The sequence below is a fragment of the Pongo pygmaeus genome, chromosome 13 (assembly GCF_028885625.2).
Source record: "Pongo pygmaeus isolate AG05252 chromosome 13, NHGRI_mPonPyg2-v2.0_pri, whole genome shotgun sequence".
Lineage (NCBI taxonomy): Eukaryota > Metazoa > Chordata > Mammalia > Primates > Hominidae > Pongo > Pongo pygmaeus.
In genome coordinates this window covers 122149666-122167718 of record NC_072386.2, presented here as the reverse complement: position 1 = coordinate 122167718, position 18053 = coordinate 122149666, and the positions used below count along the sequence as shown (strand labels likewise).

Genomic DNA, 18053 nt, shown 5'->3' with positions numbered 1-18053 from the left:
TCTTCATTACTTTCCCAACAAATCTTTATGACAGAACTATTATTGTACCTACAATTTGCAAGCGAGTACTTTGAAACTCAGACCAGTTGTGTACTTGACAAAGAGCCAGACCAAAATCCAGGTGTATCTGTTTAACTCGAGATGACACCCTTGACCACCACGCTATCCTGGGTGATACAGGTATGGACCATTAGACCACAGTGCTTACCTGAGGGATGCAGGGCGGAGGGGTAGAAGTCCACCGGGGTCCGAGTGGGCGTGATGCGTGGGTCCATGTAGGAAGGCATCATCATCCACCTGGGATCGAAGCCCAACATCTGGGGGTGGTGTGGGTAAAAGGTGCGCTGGGGGTGGGACGGCGGGGGGTACACTGGCTGCCAGTGCTGCATCTTGTACAGCTGCTCCTGCCCGCAGAGAGAGAGACTTGGTCAGGCTGGTGCAGCCGGGGACAGAGATGCCACCCAATACACGCCCTTCCAGCTTTCCAGCAGGCAGCATAGAAAGCCCACCTAGAACAGAAGACCAAGGAGGGGAGGGATGGACAGCTGCTCAAGGGGAAGCCCCCAGTGTGTTACAGCTTGCAAGCTCAGGTCCCTGTCCAAGGCTGGTGGACGGCCATGCCATTATCACAATGGAGGCTCATCTGTGCCTGTGCTACACGAGACAGGCTAGGTTTTCACCTAGATCAGACACTCCTGGAACCCACCAGCAGCCTCCCACAGAACCTCTGGACATTGGCCACTTCTCTCCTTGTCTGCAGCTACCACCTGAGGTTAAATAATATACCAGCATCCCTTCCCTGCTCCCTCCTGGCCTCTTCAATCCATTTTCCATCCTTGACTAGGGTGATCTTTTCACACAGACACCCCATGCCCAATATGTCAACCCCTAGCTCAAAAGAGCCTTCAGTGGTTCTCCACCGCTCTCCACCTGACAGCCTAAATCCTATGAGGCTGCTCGTGACCTACGGGGTTACCGTGAGGATTGGGTCCCGTGTGACTTTGCCCAGTCTGCCTCTCTAGCTTTGCCTCGCATGACTGGCCCTCCACTTTCTGCTCCATATATCCCTGCCACCCACTTCAGGCCACGGGAACACACTGGGACCCCTAGGTAAGTGCCTCTTCCCTCCATCCCTAAATGCAGATTTCCAGCTTAAACACATCCTCCTCTAGAAAGCCTGTCGTAACCCCCAGACGAGACCAGGTTCCCGGTTCTCTGCTCCCACAGAACGGCCAGTGCTCCTTTGTTGCACTTGCAGCAGCTGATGGATTTTACTGCTGGTAACCCTCACCGAACCCTAAGAGACTCCCTGTGCACCCTTGCCCACAGCACCACACTTGGGATACAGAACATTTGTACAAATGGGTAAACAAAGTATCAGTGAACTATTCAAAATCAAGGCCCTTGCCTGACTCAAGAGGGTTCATTTCAGACCCTGCTCTATCCCATCAGTGACCTCGGGCGCTAATTCCTAAAGGAACCCTGAATTGGCCTTGAGGCAGGACTCACTGCTGCGTCACACCCTGAGGACACCCAAGCGGCCTCCAGCACACACCCTTCCATTCTGCAAACAAAAAGGCGGCCAACCTGCCTAGCAGTCTATAGCACATCCTGAGCTGATTCCCTGGATGGTTCTGTTGGCACTCCCAGTGCCTATTAAGAGCACTCAATAAATATAGCCCATCAATCAAGAGACTTGAGTCATTCACTCTCCCAGTCCACAAAGAAGGCTGTGGGCCTCCATCTCCCAGCTCCACCTCCTGTCCACACCCTAGGTCTCCAGGGAATATGACCAGACCGGCTGCCCTGGTGCTTTCAGACTTCCTTCTATTTTTTATTTTATTTTATTTTATTTTTTGAGATGGAGTCTCGCTCTGTCACCCAGGCTGGAGTGCAGTGGTACGATCTTGGCTCACTGCAACCTCCACCTCCTGGGTTCAAGCGATTCTCCTGCCTCAGCCTCCTGAGTAGCTGGGATTACAGGTGTGCAGCACCACGCCGGGCTAATTTTTGTATTTTTAGTAAAGATAGGGTTTCACCATGTTGGTCAGGCTGGTCTCAAACTCCTGACCTCCGGTGATCTGTCCGCCTCCCAAAGTGCTGGGATTACAGGCGTGAGCCACCGCGCCCGGCAATTCCTTCTATTCTTAAGGAAGGACTCACCCATCACTTCCTCCACACCCCAAGGAGTTACCTAGAGCAACTGTCACTGCTGGGTTTGGCACAAGTAATTCCAGAGCTCTCCCCCATCAGTAATTCTATACCCCACGAACATGAGTAACTGTGCAGTGCTCGCCTACACTCCCATGCTCTAAAATCACATTAAAGGCAGTCCCTGGAATGCTCCCAGGGGCCCAGAGGAGAGAAGAGGCTGAGGAGAGAAGTTTAAAGGTAATTAAGTGAGATACTGGAAAAAGCCTTAAGTCCTTGGTTTGTTTCTCCACGGCACACACGTTTTGAAATATTTTCAGTTAATATTAGTAATAATTTACTGCACACCTTGCTGTTTGGTGTGCACTAAGTAATGTCTACGTATCATCTCAGCTTCCCACCAAAATGCACTATTCCTTAGTATTGACTACTGTGTTCCCTTACTTATTACTACTCTAGGAGGCACGATTGCTGATGAGTGCTTCAAGACTATCAGGACTAGGAGAGATGGGTGGAATTACAACCATTATCCACATGATCTTTAGGACAAAAAGTAGGTACCTTTTAAAATTTATAAAAAAATAAAAATAAAGTTTATAAAAAGCCAATAATGGTGACACTGATAAAACAGTTTATAGGCGTTACGGCATGAAACGCTCTGCCATGCTGAAAGGCAGGTATTCATTCTTCCTGGTTTACACATGAAGAAATATGGGTGAGAGGGGCATAACTGACTTGTCCAAGGCCATGCACAACTAGTTCAGCAGCAACATCAGGAAGGGAGCTGTCCAACTTGAAACCTGCAAACCTACGTCCGTAACCCAAAGGTCACGTGCCTCTCTCGGGCAGCTCTTCAAACAGCTCACAGGCCTCCCTTACACCTTGGGAGGACCCCAGGGCGGGACACACCGTCCTCTAAGGAACGTCCAAGGTGCACTGCTCTGAAATAAAACAACCAGCCTGCACACTAGAAAAATGGAGCTCACTGCATACAGCACTGAACAGGTTCCTTAACAGTATTAGAAAACAAGGTCAATAAACCACAAGGGCTGTATTCATTCCCAGGGACCTCCACCACTCAAGAGAAATAAATAATGGCCAGGGGCTGATCTACCAAGGTCACAAGTTTTGAGGTACAACTCCTGACGTCCCCACTGGTCTTGGGGGCACATAAGGGGTATTCTGGCCTTTTTCTAAGTTGGAGGTGGGCATGGGGACGAGGAGGGGAAACATCTGCTCGGTACTCAGGCCTGTTTATCACAGGCTTTTACCATCTCATCTGTTTACCTGCTGTTGTTGCTGCTGCTGGCGCTGGAATCGGGGAGGAAGGGACTTCTGATACTTGAACTCCTGTGCAGGGGACCCAGACTCTCTGGCCTCTTCCTCACTGCTGTTGCTCTGTGCCACTGCTGGGGACACTGTGGGTGCCTCTTCTGGGAACGTGGTGGGGGTCTCTTGGGCAGGGAATTCTGGGGAGCCTAGAGAATACACCAGCAGAGAAATGACACAGTGAGCTCACAGAAGCTCAGCCAACCAAGTGTTTACAAGCAAGTACTTCTTCCTGTTGGCCCGTACGCTCCACTGCTAGAACAGTCACATCCCTGAACCCTGGCCCTGTGCCAAACGCATCACGTACACAAGCTCAGGGACTCTCCACAACACTTGTGAGGAGGCTTCACCTGTTGTCACCTTACAGACTAGGACACTAAGGGTTAAGAGGTTAGATGATGTCCAGGGTCACACGGTCAGTAGCAGAGCTGAGATCTGATTTCAGGTGGAAGACGTTTTATTAAAAAGGACTAATAAGGCCGGGCGCAGTGGCTCACACCTGTAATCCCAGCACTTTGGGAGGCTGAGGCGGGTGGACCACTTGAGGTCAGGTGTTCAAGACCAGCCTGGCCAACATGGTGAAACCCCATCTCTATTGAAAGTACAAAAATTGGCCAGGCGTGGTGGCTCACACCTGTAATCCCAGCACTTTGGGAGGCCGAGGCGGGTGGATCACGAGGTCAGGAGATACAGACCATCCTGGCTAACACAGTGAAACCCCGTCTCTACTAATACAAAAAATCAGCCAAGTGTGGTGGCGGGCGCCTGTAGTTCCAGCTACTCGGGAGGCTGAGGCAGGAGAATGGCATGAACCCAGGAGGCAGAGCTTGCAGTGAGCCGAGATCGTGCCACTGCACTCCAGCCTGGGCGACAGAGCGAGACTCCGTCTCAAAAAAAAAAAAAGAAAAAAAGAAAGTACAAAAATTAGCCAGGCATGGTGGCGCATGCCTGTAATCCCAGCTATATGGGAGGTTGAGGTGAGAGAATCGCCTGAACCCAGGAGGCAGAGGTTGCAGTGAGATCACACCATTGCATTCTAGCCTAGGTGACAGAGCAAGACTCCATATCCCCCCATAAAAAAAAGGACTGATAGAGAACAGCCATGAACTCAGTGACAGCCCACATATCCAACATCTGAACAGCAGGAACTCAACACATGGAAATGCTGCGTATGACTTCCTGCTGGCAAGGATATCAAAGAAAAAACAGTTTTTTAAAAAAGGAAAAAAACAAAAACAAGAGAAAGGCTGTCTGACCTGGGCACATTTTTCAGGCCCTCCTTGGCCATTTCTTCATCTGCAAATAAGAATAACTACCATGTGTTCACCAAGGGCTTCTGTGAGAATTAAATTAATTACAATAATACACTGAAAACAGTGCCTGACAGGCAGAAAATGCTCAGTGCAACTTCCCTATAAGAGTGGTACAGTCCTCACTCAACCTTTAATGAAAGGAGGGCAGAAGGAAAACTAGAAATGAGTTCCCTGGCCAGAAGGGCACTATGACTCTCTAACCCGAGAAGCTTTCAGAGCCTCAAACATCCCCTTGTCTCCTAACAAGAGCTGATCTGAGTTTATTTAAGAAAATTACAAAGAAAACAGCTGATTATATTCTTTAAAACTGCTACAAGAGACACTCTGCATTATAGAGCACTGCTTAATTACTCTTAAATAGGGCCATGTTGCCCAGGCAAAGTGGCTCATGCCTGTAATCTCAGCACTTTGGGAGGCCAAGCCAGGTGGATCACTTGAGGCCAGGAGTTCCAAACCAGCCTGGCCAACATGGCAAAACCCTGTCTCTACTAAAAATACAAAAATTAGCTCGGTGTCGTGGCACGCGCCTGTAATCCCAGCAGCTCGGGAGGCTGAGCCGGGAAAATTGCTTGAACCCGGCAGGCAGAGGTTGCAGTGAGCAGAGATCACACCACTCCAACCTGGGTGACAGAAAGAGACTTCGTTTCAAAAAAAAAAAAAAAAAAATAGGGCCATGTGATCCATTCCTTTTAGAATCAACACCAGGAAAAAATGTATTCCACCAAGCAAGTGGGCTTATTTTTATTCCATGTTAAAGGATCTGTGGTTTTATTAAAGTCCTGGAGCACATGTGTCTTTGGTTAGGCAAGGATAGTGATGATAATAGTGACGATGATGAGTATCATCAGTGAGTAGAAGCATGGTTTCAATGTCCCAGAAACTGCAGCGTGCTGTACACCCCTCCGCGTGCTGGCAGGTACATACTCATCCCATTTCACAGATGATGAAACAGCCTTCAGAGAGGTGAGGTGCTCACCAGCTAGTTTAACAAATTCAGATGGGAGAAGGAAAAAGGGCTGAAAAACTACCTATTGGGTACTATGCTCACTACCTGGGTGACAGCATCATTCATACCCCAAACCTCAGCATCACACAATGTACCCCCTGAAACTAAAGTAAAAGCTGAAATTATAAAAAAGAAGTTCAAATAGGATCAGAACCCAGGCATTTGACCCAGGCCTATGCTCTTAATAACTGATGCTTCCCAATACGATCTCGTTGTAAGCCATAGGTTCTGCTAGCTAAGAAGGAAGGCGGTTGCAAGTAACAAGCCGAGGACAACAGGCCAGGGTTTCCAGTTGGTGGGAAGACGGCCCAGCTCTTACCTTTGCGAACAGCAGGGCCGTTTTCCTGGGGAGATGCCTTCTCAGCACTTGGAGACCGGGGCACTTCCTTTTCTGCCTGCTTCCGGGCCTCACCTGCCTTTCGTGCCTGCTTACACTTCTGGTCCAGCTGCTTGAGTTTGGCAGCACAGGCGGCCAGCCTCTCTTCCCGGGCTCGGCGCTCCTCTTCTTCCCGGCGCTTTCGGGCTCGCTCCACCGCCTCGGACATCTCTGACTGAATGAACTTCTGCCTTGGTGGGGGCTTGTCCTCCTTGTCCTCGATGGACTGTTGCCGGAACATGCTGCCCATTGAGGACTTCTGCCAAGAGAATGTCTCTAAGGCAATGGGTTCTGGACCCGGGATACAGGGACCACTCCCACTTTGGGATCAGTTCTCCTCCCAAGATCCTCAAGCACCTTCAAGAGGCAGCACAGGCGTGTGGCAGACAGAGCTGGGTTCGAATCCTGCTCTGGCCTCTGCTGTATGTGGAATGTGGTTTAGGCCAAGTGCCAACTCTCCACACCTCACTTCCTTGTTTTTAAAATGGGGACAACAAAGGAAGCTCTTAGGATTGTGAAGGTGAAAACCATGTTTGCAAAGCAACATGCGACCCGCACGTGAGAAACCCTCCCACCACTGCTGATGGGCATTTAAGCGAAGGGCCTCCAAGGCTAAGAACCGGAACAGGAAGCCACACACTGATCATTCCTGGGTCACGAAAACTGCTACTCCTGCCCACACAACAATACATAAACCCCTGGCTAGAAAGAGCCCTAGGAAAATGAAATTCACTGTCAGACATAAAGCTTCGAAGTGATCTTTGTTAAGCATGTCGGCTGGGCGCAGTGGCTCACGCCTGTAATCCCAGCACTTTGGGAGGCCGAGGTGGGTGGATCACCTGAGGTCAGAAGTTCGAAACCAGCCTGGCCAACATGGTGAAACACCATCTCTACTAAAAATACAAAAATTAGCTGGGCGTGGTGGCGCGCACCTGTAGTCCCAGCTACTTGGGAAACTGAGGCAGGAGAATCGCTTGAACCTGGGAGGTAGAAGTTGCAGTGAGCCGAGATCATGCCACTGCACTCCAGCCTGGGCAACAGAGTGAGACTCTATCTAGGGGGGGAAAAAAAAGCACGTCTAGCCAGGCACGGTAGCTCATGCCTGTAATTCCTACACTTTGTGGGGGCCGACATGGGGGACTGCATGAGCCTAGGAGCTCGAGACCAGCCTGGGCAATATGGTGAGACCCCGTATTTACCTCCCACCCCCCACCCCCAACCCCCAAAAAATACGAAAATTAGTTGGGCATGGGTACATGCTTATGGTCCCAGCTACTGAGCTGAGGTGGGAAGGATCACTTGAGCCCAGGAGGCTGCAGTGAGCCGAGATCACGTTACTGCATTCCAGCCAGGGGACAGGGCTCGACCCCATTAAAAAAAAAAAAAAAAAAAGCCTAAAAAAATCTCTTTCGGATATTTATCCGTTTCTGAGTTTCTTGCTGGTTGCCAGTTACTGGACAACCAGAGCGCCAAAGACGAAGAGTGAAAAGCTCAACACTGGGACCCTTTCTCACTGCTCTGCAGGGGTCAAGCAGCATGCAGACCTGGCAACGGGACAAATGATGGACAGCTGTCACCTGAGCTCCAGCCACTGAAATTCTAATGAGATCTGAGTATCAGAAAAAGACAGAACTTCCTGTTTTGAATGCTAGTAACATAAATGTATACAGCTGTCAAAAATCAAACCAAAGAAACAGGATCTAGGCCTTTTCTTGTAGGTGAGTTATACTTCAGTAAAAGAAATATACAACAAATTTACTGTAGTCAAGGAGTTTCCTAAAAATTAACTTCTCATAAGCCAGAGGTAAGTACCGTAATCATAAGATTATAAACTTCCAATTTAGAGGCATGAAGGTACATTTTGTATATCATCGGAACCGAAGCGTGCAGTTTCCTTTCACTTTGCCATCGAACCTGAGCATCTATCCATACCTTTCTAATGGCTGTGTATTGATCAGTTCATGGCTCATACCAAAATCTGCCTATCTGCCTTTATCCCATGGAATTCAATACACCACTGCACATAGCCTTCACATGCCTAGCCCTGATTACTTCCTTCAGATAATTTCCTGGAAAGGAAATAATAGACTCAGAGGGCACATGTACACCATCAAGACCTTTGATGTGCCTTCCTAAAAGGCCCTGAAATTAGCGATCATTTTATAGACTAAATGTTCTGCAAAGTAATTTGAACTAAGACTTTTTTTTTTTTTTTTTTTTTTTTAGACGGAGTCTCACTCTGTCGCCCAGGCTGGAGTGCAGTGGTGCAATCTCAGCTCACTGCAACCTCTGCTTCCCAGATTCAAGCGATTCTCCTGCCTCAGCCTCCTGAGTAGCTGGGAATACAGGCGCGCGGCACCATGCCTGGCTAATTTTTGTATTTTTAGTAGAGATGGGGTTTCACCACGTTGGTCAGGCTGGCCTAGAACTTCTGACCTCATGATCCACCCGCCTCAGCCTCCCAAAGTGCTGGGATTACAGGTGTGAGCCACCGCGGCTGGCCGAATTGAGACCATTTTCTTAAAAATTCGGTCAGAACAGGCCAGGTGCATTGGCTCATGCTTGTAATCCTAGTACTTTGGGAGACCGAGGTGGGTGGATCACCTGAGATCAGGAGTTCAAGACCAGCCGAGGCAACATGGTGAAACCCCATTTCTACTAAAAATACAAAAATTAGCTCGGTGTGGTGGCACATGCCTATAATCCCAGCTACTTGGGAGGCTGAGGCAGAAAGACTGCTTGAACCTGGAAGGCGGAAGTTGCAGTGAGCCGAGAGCACACCACTGCACTCCAGCATGGATGACAAAGTGAGGCTCTGTCTCAAAAAAGAAAGAAAGAATGAAATTTGGTCAGAAGATGTCTTGGATACATAAATTTAGTATATAGATTTCATCACTGTTGATGTTCAGTTAATTTACAGTGCTGTTACGAGTAGGTTAAAGTGAAACCTTTTGAATACTGATCAGCACTACTTCTTGACTGGTGAAAAGGGAAAAAAAGGGAATACGGAGCAACCTCAACATGTGAATGAAAATGTGGATTAACTGCAGAATAATTTCCAAGAGCAGTGGCATTGTGTCTATTTTGTTTCACTTCTGTATCTCTTGTACCCAGCACATATGTATGTGCCTGGCATACAATAAATATTCAATAAGAAGACTGCAGCTAAGGGGCATTTTCATTTTATAAGAATGTGGAATAGGAGCCCTTTCAGTAGCAAAGAGCAGGCCGGGCGCGGCGGCTCACACCTGTAATCCCAGTACTTTGGGAGGCCAAGGTGGGCAGATCAGGAGTTTGATACCAGCCTGGCCAACATGGCAAAACACCATCTCTACTAAAAATACAAAAGTTAGCCAGGCATGGTGGTGCACGCTTGTAATCCCGCTACTCGGGAGGCTGAGGCAGGAGAATCGCTTGAACCTGGGAGGCAGAGGTTGCAGTGAGCCAAGATTGCGCCACCGTACTCCAGCCTGGCGAAAGAGTGAGACTCCATCTCCAAAAAAAAGTAATAATAAATAAATAGCAAAGAGCATTGAAAATAGCAGGCTTTACCAAGTGTATTCAAAGTCATGACTCCACCTTCCCCAGCCCTCCCACTCCTCAACAGTCCAGTCCCAGAGTCACTAGGTGTGGCAATGCAAGCCAGGAGCCTGGTGCCAGGGAGTCCTGGCGGCTGACTGCACTCCAAATGGTTAGAGCACAGGCAAGGGGAGGAGGGCATGCACGTGGAGGTGTGGGGCTGGAGCCCAAGCTAGATGAGGGGGACATTCATAGGCAGAGTTGGCCCAGCAGGGACATTCAGGGCATCCAGGAGTGGGGACAATGACATCTGAGTGGGCAAGGAGGGCATCTGTGCAAGGGAGAGAGTGTGGCAGCAGAAATGAGATTGGTCATACACAGGGAGACTGACCAAGTGAGTATAAATACAAGGGACGATGAGAGACACATTCTCACTGTCACAGAAAGGAGGTGCAAACATACACTGGGAGGAAGTGGAATGAGGTCTGTGGAACTGGAGGTGTCAATGAGAACACAGTTTCCAACACGGACAGGTCCAGAAATAATACAGGTATGAAAGTGTGTATTTGTGCACACACGTATACCTACATACATCCCCCGCAACTGTCCGCTGAGGAGGCCCGGGAGCAATGACACCCCAGCAGCAACGAGCCTGCTGGGTCTCAGGCACTGGTTTCTAAATATCATCCTTCACTAAGAGGAACTAGGACTTCATGGAGAAAGGGCAGATCCAGGACAACACAGGTCATGCACCCGGGAAAGATGAAGGAAGGGCTCCAAAAAGGATGGAGAACAGGTAAAAAGGACACGCACTGGCCTGAAGAACTCCCAATGGCCAACCAGGTGAGAGTTGATTACCACCTACTGATGTAAATAAATGAGTAAACTAAAAGCTTGATCAAAAATGAGATGTTCAGTCTCAAAGTTTCTCCCAACAAAATTCTTATCAACCACAAATAGGGAAAAGAGTAACTCTACAGCATGAAACCTGGCAGGCACCCCGTTAATCAAGAGACCGAAGTGCACGTAGCCAGAGGGGGACAGGGTGAAGTCGTGGTTGCCTTGGTGGGATGAGATGAGGAAAGTCAGGTCATGCCTGAAGATCCCTGCCAAGGATGGAAACCGTGGACTTCTTCACAAGAAAGATGATGATAAACCCAATTTAAGGGGCATTCCACTGGCTTGTCATCTTCCAAAGCCTCAAAATCATGAAAGTGAAGGAAGGGCTGAGGAAATGATCCAGACTAAAGAAGGCTAGAGGTGTGTAATTCTGAACTGGATTATTTCGAGTAAGGACATTAATGGGACAACTGGTAAAAGCTGAATGGGGCCTGCAGATTAAACGACAATCAATTATCAAGGCTAATTTCCTGGAAGTCACTGTAGTTACCTGGGTGGAACATCCCCATCTTGGCAGGAAACGAGTACCACAGTGTAAAGAGTCTCATCAGGTTGTCAACTTACTGTTCAATCAGTTTAGAAAAAATACCGTTTGTAATGTACTTCCAACTTTTCTATCACTTTGAGGCTGTTTTAATTATTTCTTTGGCTTTTTTTTTTGGAGATAGGGTTTCACTGTGTTGGCCAGGATGGTCTTGAAATCCTACTCCTGGTCTCAAGCGATCCCCCTGCCCACAGCCTTGCAAATTGTGTGAGCCACCATGCCTGGCTGTTTTAATTTTTTTAAATTAAAACAAGAGGACAAACACAGTGGCTCATGCCTATAATCTCAGCACTTTGGGAGGCTGAGGTAGGAGGATCCCTTGAGCCCAGGAGCTCAAGACCAGCCTGGGCAACATAGTAAGACCTCGTCTCTACAAAAAATGAATGAAATGAGCCAGGTGTGGCAGCACACCGGTAGTCCCAGCTACTCAGGAGGCTGAGGTGGGAGGATCGCTTGAGGGTGGGAGGTGAAGGATAGAGCAAGACCTTATCTTAAAAAAGTAAAAACAGCCGGGCATGGTGGCTCACACCTGTAATCCTAGCACTTTGGCATCACTTGAGCTGGAGTTTGAGACAAGCCTGGGCAACATAGTGAGACCCTGTCTCTATGAAAAAAAAAATTTAAAAGAAGAAGAAATATAAAAATGAAAAAGAAATGCCCACTTACAACTTTTCAGAAACCCAGCCACTGAACTCAATGAAGTACAAATACATAGGACAGCCAAAGGCCCTTGGTACCTGGTAGTCAGGGCCTGGTGCCCAGCCATGAAGCTTCCTGGATGGTGGCTGAGGGTCTGGCGCCTTTCGGACGACACGGGACGCACCCACTGCTTCAGCCCAGTCCTTCCCTTCCTCTTGAGTCCGCTTAGCGTCCGCACTGTCTGCAGAGCTCATTGACAACTGCCGCTGCCTCCTAGGGTCCCAACTGTTCCTAGGACAAACCACATTTGATGTTAAGTTTTTGCAGTCAGGCCAAGCATGTCTGATCTCACTGGTCAGAGGCCTTGAGAATTCCATATCATTTTCTTCATTAGAATGGACCACCAGTCCCACTACTTCCATGTGAATTCCACAGTTCAGCCCCACCGTTTATCAAGTCCCTCTCATACACAGAGCCCAGGCAGGATGTGTCACACTATCTCACTGATGCAAAAAAAAGTCCTCATGATCCTCCCTTTAAAGCAAGCTTGTCCAACCACATGTGGCCCAGGATGGCCCTGGGCTTTGGATGCAACGCAACACAAATTCATAAACTTTCTTAAAACATTATAAGAGGGCCTGGGCGTAGTGGCTCATGCCTGTAATCCTAGCACTTTGGGAGGCTGAGGTGGGCTGATCACTTGAGGTCAGGAGTTCCAGACCAGCCAGGCCAACATGGTGAAACCAGTCTCTACTAAAAATACAAAACTTAGCTAGGTGTGGTAGCAGGCACCTGTAATCTCAGCTACTAGAGGCTGAGGTGGGAGAAGTGCTTGAACCCCAGAGGTGAAGGTTGCAGTGAGCCAAAATCGCAGCACTACACTCCGGCCTGGTCAACAGAGCGAGACTCCGTCTCAGAAAAAAAATAATAAAAACACATTATGAGGTATTTTTTCGTGACTTTTTCATTTTAGCTTATCAGCTATCGTTAGTGTTAGTGTATTTTATGTGTGGCCCAAGACAGCTCTTCCAGTGTGGCCCAGGGAAGCCAAAAGATTGGACACTCTTGATTTAAAAAGTCAGTAGCTGAGTCTCCTCGAGGTTAACGAGGCACCCCTCACAGGGAGGAGCTCACAGATTTGAACCAGGACTCCCAGGTGTGTGTCCGTCTCCTTTTGGTACAGCTCCCTCCCTATGCTCTGCACAAGCCAGTTGCTCAATAAATGCCCCTCAAAAGAACAAAAGATGACTACTAAACAGTGCCACAATAAAAAGAGCAAGAGGAGACAAGCAGAGCCCACACAGCATGGAAAAGGATGAGGCATTCCAAACAGAGCTGCAGGGGTGGCTGGACAAGAAGGGGATGGGTGCCATGCTCGTCTGGACGCCTCACAGTGGAAGCAATGGTGCTGCGGCAAAGCATTTACAAGGGCCCGGTAATACCGCAGATCAGAGAAAAGCGGGAATCAGGGATGGCAGATGTGTGGGCCTGTGTGTCTACCCACACACGTACGTGGCGAGGGAGGGAAGACGAGGCAGGTAACACGGCTTAGGAGATTACAGAGGGGACAATTACAGAGGGGACAACGGTGATTCCGACTTGACTTCGTGAGAAATGGAGACCACAGTAAAGCTGCTGACCTGTCTAAAAGACCTGTGTTTTTAGAAGATGACTATGGGCAGGGTGTAAGGACGGGCCATGGAGGACAGGCTGAAAGGATGGAGATCAACTGGTGGACCCATGGATGGTCTGGGAAAGGAGGAGGTCCCAGTGGCCCCAGAGAAAATGAAAAGAGGAGACAGAGTCAGGGCAAGTTTTGGGAGCCAATTGTGTATGAGGAAATAAAGATGCCAAATAAGATGTGGATGCATGCACTAAGTCTCCACCAGGTCACCAACCAGCTCAGAGAACATGAAAAAAAAGAGCAAGTTTCAGGAGGAGATCGTTTGGGCACTCTGATTTTGAAGTGCCCTTGGTCAAAGTCAGGGGCAAAACTGTCTCCAAAACCAATGTCCAATTCCTTCAGGGGAATATGCAGTTCCCATCGCCTCAAAGAGACAAGGAATACAGAGTGTCCTACTGCTCCAATCAGTCTCTAAGAGTTTATGTCTTTGCCTTTGATTTTAATTCTTGATCACAGCTCCTTCTGAGCTTAGTGTTCCAGGAACTGACCCACAGGTATGTCCCGACTGCATCCAAAGCTTCAGCTGAAATCAAACAGCATGAAAGGAAATTACAGAATTTCATTTTTTGTGTGTCATCAGAAAAAGAGTAGCAAAGATTATTACCAACTCCTTCCAGAAGATGAGCACTTACTTTAGGAGCTTTTAAGTAAAGGATGAAATAACAAAGAAAAAGATGACTCACAGATTTGACTTAACAAATATTCAGTTATTGACAAGAAAATAGAGAAAAATATTTGCAAGACAACAGCAAAGCATTAACAACTAAATAATATAAAACATTACATTTTAAAGGAAAGCAGTGATAAATGTGAAGGAAACAGGCATTATACAAAGGAAGCAAAGGAAAAATTCTTACTTGCTAGTACTCAAAAAATACAAATTATGACAACCATAGGTATGATTGTTATTATTAATTTTTTGAGACAGGGCCTTACTCTGTCACCCAGGCTGGAGTGCAGTGGTGCAATCATGGCTCACTGCAGCCTCGACCGTCTGGATTCCAGTAGTCCTCCCACCTCAGCTTCCTGAGTAGCTAGGACTACAGGTGCAGACCACGCCCAACTAATTGTGGGGTATTTTTTTTTTTTTTTTTTTTCAGGTGGAGTCTCGCTCTGTTGCCCGGGCTGGAGTGCGGTGGCGTGTGGCGTGTGGCGTGTGGCGTGTGGCGTGATCTCGGCTCACTGCAAGCTCCGCCTCCTGGGTTCATGCCATTCTCCTGCCTCAGCCTCCCGAGTAGCTGGGACTACAGGCACCCGCCACCATGCCCGGCTAGTTTTTTGTATTTTTAGTAGAGATGGGGTTTCACTGTGTTAGCCAGGATGGTCTCGATCTCCTGACCTCGTGATCCGCCCGCCTTGGCCTCCCAAAGTGCTAGGATTACAGGCGTGAGCCACCGTGCCTGGTCATTGTGGGGTATTATTTTAAAAGTACTAGCAAATGCTACTAACATTATAAAAACTAGAGGGATGAGAGTACAATGCAGTATTTTCTAAAGGAAATTAAGCAAAACTAAACTAGTCCAAGGAAATGATCCAAAAAAAAGAGACAAGATTAACATGGTCAAATAAATTCAGGAAAGCTGGCATGCATTCTGCTTCTTCACCTCCCCAGTGCACTTAATTGTTGTTGTTTTTAATTTGAGACAGAGTTTTGCTCTGTCGCCCAGGCTGAAGTACAGTGGCACAATCGTGGCTCACTACAACCTCTGCCTCCTGGATTCAAGCAATTCTCCTGCCTCAGCCACCCAAGTAGCTGGGATTACAGGCACACACCTCCACGCCTGGTTAATTTTTGTGCTTTTAGTACAGACAGGGTTTCACCATCTTGGGCAGGCTGGTCTCAAACTCCTGACATCAAGAGATCCACCTGCATCAGCCTCCCAAAGTGCTGGAATTAACAGCATGAGCCATCGTGCCCAGCCCCCAGTGTACTTCAGCATGTTTAAGCCTCTGAGGAATCTGGAGTAAAGAAAGAAGTTAAGGCCGGGCACAGTGGATCACTTGAGCCCAGGAGTTTGAGACCAAACCTGGGTAACATGGCAAACCCCATCTCTAGCAGAAAGATAAAAATTAGCTGGGTATGGTGGTGTGCATCTGTGGTCCTAGCTATTTGGGAAGCTGAGGTGGGAGAATCGCTGAGCCCAGGAGAAGGAGGTTGTAGTGAGGTGACATCACGCCACTGCACTCCAGCCTGGGTGACAGTGAGAGCCTGTCTCAAAAAAAAAAAAAAAAAAAAAAGTAGTTGAACCCAGGGAGGTTTCCCAAACTTGCTTGGCCATGGAAGCCTTTTTGGGCATGACAGCCACAACCAATCCATGAAAACATGGTCTGCATAACACACTTGGGGACACACGGATGCGGTGGTGAAGAGGCCGACTATGCACAGGACAGTCACACCTGCAGCCAAACTCTGGCTCCCTCCTTCACAGCCATCATCAATAGCTGTCACCCTCAAAACAAAGCGGAAACAGCATCTGTCTGCCATTCCAGGTTGCTATGGAAACTGGGAAATGCACACAGCAGCACTAAGCAGGGATGCACTCACGCTGATGGGGCAGGAACGGGTCCTTACCACTTTGGCCTGCCGTCCTTCACAACTTCTTCCTCCTCTTCATCATCACTGAACTTCAGTTTCTCAGAATAGTCCACTTCTTCATGGAGGCCTACAACAGCAGGAGCGCCCAGGAAGAATGAGAAAGAATGAAAAAGTCAGTGGTGGCCGGGCGTGGTGGCTCATGCCTGTAATCCCAGTACTTTGCAAGGCTGAGGTGGGCGGATCATGAGGTCAGGAGTTTGAGACCAGCCTGACCAACATGGTGAAACCCCATCTCTACTAAAAATACAAAAATTAGCTGGGCGTGGTGGTGTGTGCCTGTAATACTAGCTACTCAGGAGGCTGAGGCAGGAGAATCACTTGAACGCAGGAGGCACAGGTTGCAGTGAGCCAAGATCGTGCCACTGCACTCCAGCCTGGACGACAGAGCGAGACTCCATCTCAAAAAAAAAAAAAAAGAAAAAAAGAAAAGGTCAGTGGTACCCAGGCACCATCGGAGAGGTTCTTTTGGCCAGGAATCTCACTATCCCAGCAGAGGAGCTGAGTCAACCACCTGGCTGCCTCCCCCTGTGACTTGAAGGGCAGTTTTGGCTTCTGGTAAGAGCAGGGCAGCTTGGTTAGACTAACCCTCCCACAGGTAACAATTCTTAAATCAGAACAATATATCTTTAAAATCTATTTCAAGGCCCAAGAGGATGAACAAAGCAGGAAGAAACCAAGTAGTTGTCTACCCTTATAATACAGAAGCTTGACTTGTGAGATTTGTGAGTTACCACTTGCCCCAGGCACTGATCAGCCCAAGTGGCTCAGATGGCAGAAAATATCCATCACAGAGGATTGTGTGAACAGTGTGTGGTAGGTCCACGCAATGGAATATTATTTGGTCATAAAAAACAATGAATACAAACACATGCTATAACATAATTAACTGTAAAAACATTACACTACGTGAAAGAAGCCAGACAAGAAAGGCCACATACTGATTCCATTGATAGGAAATGTCCAGAATATGCAAATCTATAGAGATGGAAAGTAGATTTATTGTTGCCACAGGATTAGGAGGTGGGAGAGAGTGCCTGCCAACAGGTATTGGGTTTCTTTTTTGAGTGATGGAAACATTCTGAAATTGAATAGTGGTGGTAGTTGTACAACTTGTGAATACATACTAAAAACCACTAAACTACAGACTTTGAAAGGGTAAATTTTATGTTATATGACAATTATGTAAATCATATAATTATATTAAAATTATGTGAATCATATAATTCACAGTGGCCCACGCCTGTAATCCCACTGCTTTGGGAGGTCGAGGCAGGAGGATCACTTGAGGCCCAGGATTTGAACCAGCCTGGGCAACATGGTGAAACCATATCTCTACTAAAAATACAGAAAAGTAGCCAGCCATGGGGGTGCACACCTGTAGTCCCAGCTACTCCGGAGGCTGAGGTGAGAGAATCACCTAAGCCCAGGAAGTTGAGGTTGCAGTGAGCTGTGACTGTGCCACTGCACTCCAGCTTGGGCGACAGAGCAAGATCCTGCCTCAAACACAAGGCTAACTGAGCACCATGATGTATGCCTGCAGTCCTGGCTACACAGGAGACTAAGGCGGGAGGATTGCTTGAGCCCAGGAGTTTAAGACCAGCCTGGGCAACAGAGCAAGACCCCATCTCTAGAAAAAATAAATTAAATTAAAACAAAAAAAATTTAAAAGGTAACAACAAAAACTCAATCTAATTAAAAGGCAGAGTTAGGAACTGAAAAAGCAAGTTGCAATTACGTGCTGTCTACTAAATAATCACTTTAAATACAAACACAAAGGAGCTTAAAGGAAAAGAATGGATAAAGATTTTTGCTGGAAACAATAAGTCAGAGCGATGGTATGAACACAGAACAAAACAGACTGCAAGATAACAGACTACTAGAGATAAGGAGGGAAATGTGGAAACACACCAGAAAGGCATAGAAACTATAAATGTGTGTATGCCTAATGGCAGCTTCAAAATAAATGAAGCAGAAACCAACAGTATTAAAGGGAGGA

General features: G+C 47.7%; 1 protein-coding gene across 24 annotated transcripts in view; it reads right to left on the bottom strand.

Annotated features, from left to right (window-relative positions):
* The window catches only part of PRRC2B (proline rich coiled-coil 2B), a 127167-nt gene that overhangs the window by 28872 nt on the left and 80242 nt on the right, over window positions 1-18053 (bottom strand). For 17 of the 24 annotated variants that reach the window (XM_054500087.2, XM_063649961.1, XM_054500088.2 and 14 more), the window contains 5 exons: window positions 16034-16124; window positions 11876-12068; window positions 6119-6434; window positions 3439-3629; window positions 209-404 (listed from right to left, as the gene is read on the bottom strand). In XM_054500087.2, the coding sequence (XP_054356062.1) occupies window positions 209-404; window positions 3439-3629; window positions 6119-6434; window positions 11876-12068; window positions 16034-16124 (987 nt within the window). The remainder of the gene's footprint in view (window positions 1-208; window positions 405-3438; window positions 3630-6118; window positions 6435-11875; window positions 12069-16033; window positions 16125-18053) is intronic. The other 7 variants (XM_063649963.1, XM_054500092.2, XM_063649962.1 and 4 more) reach the window with 3 other exon arrangements.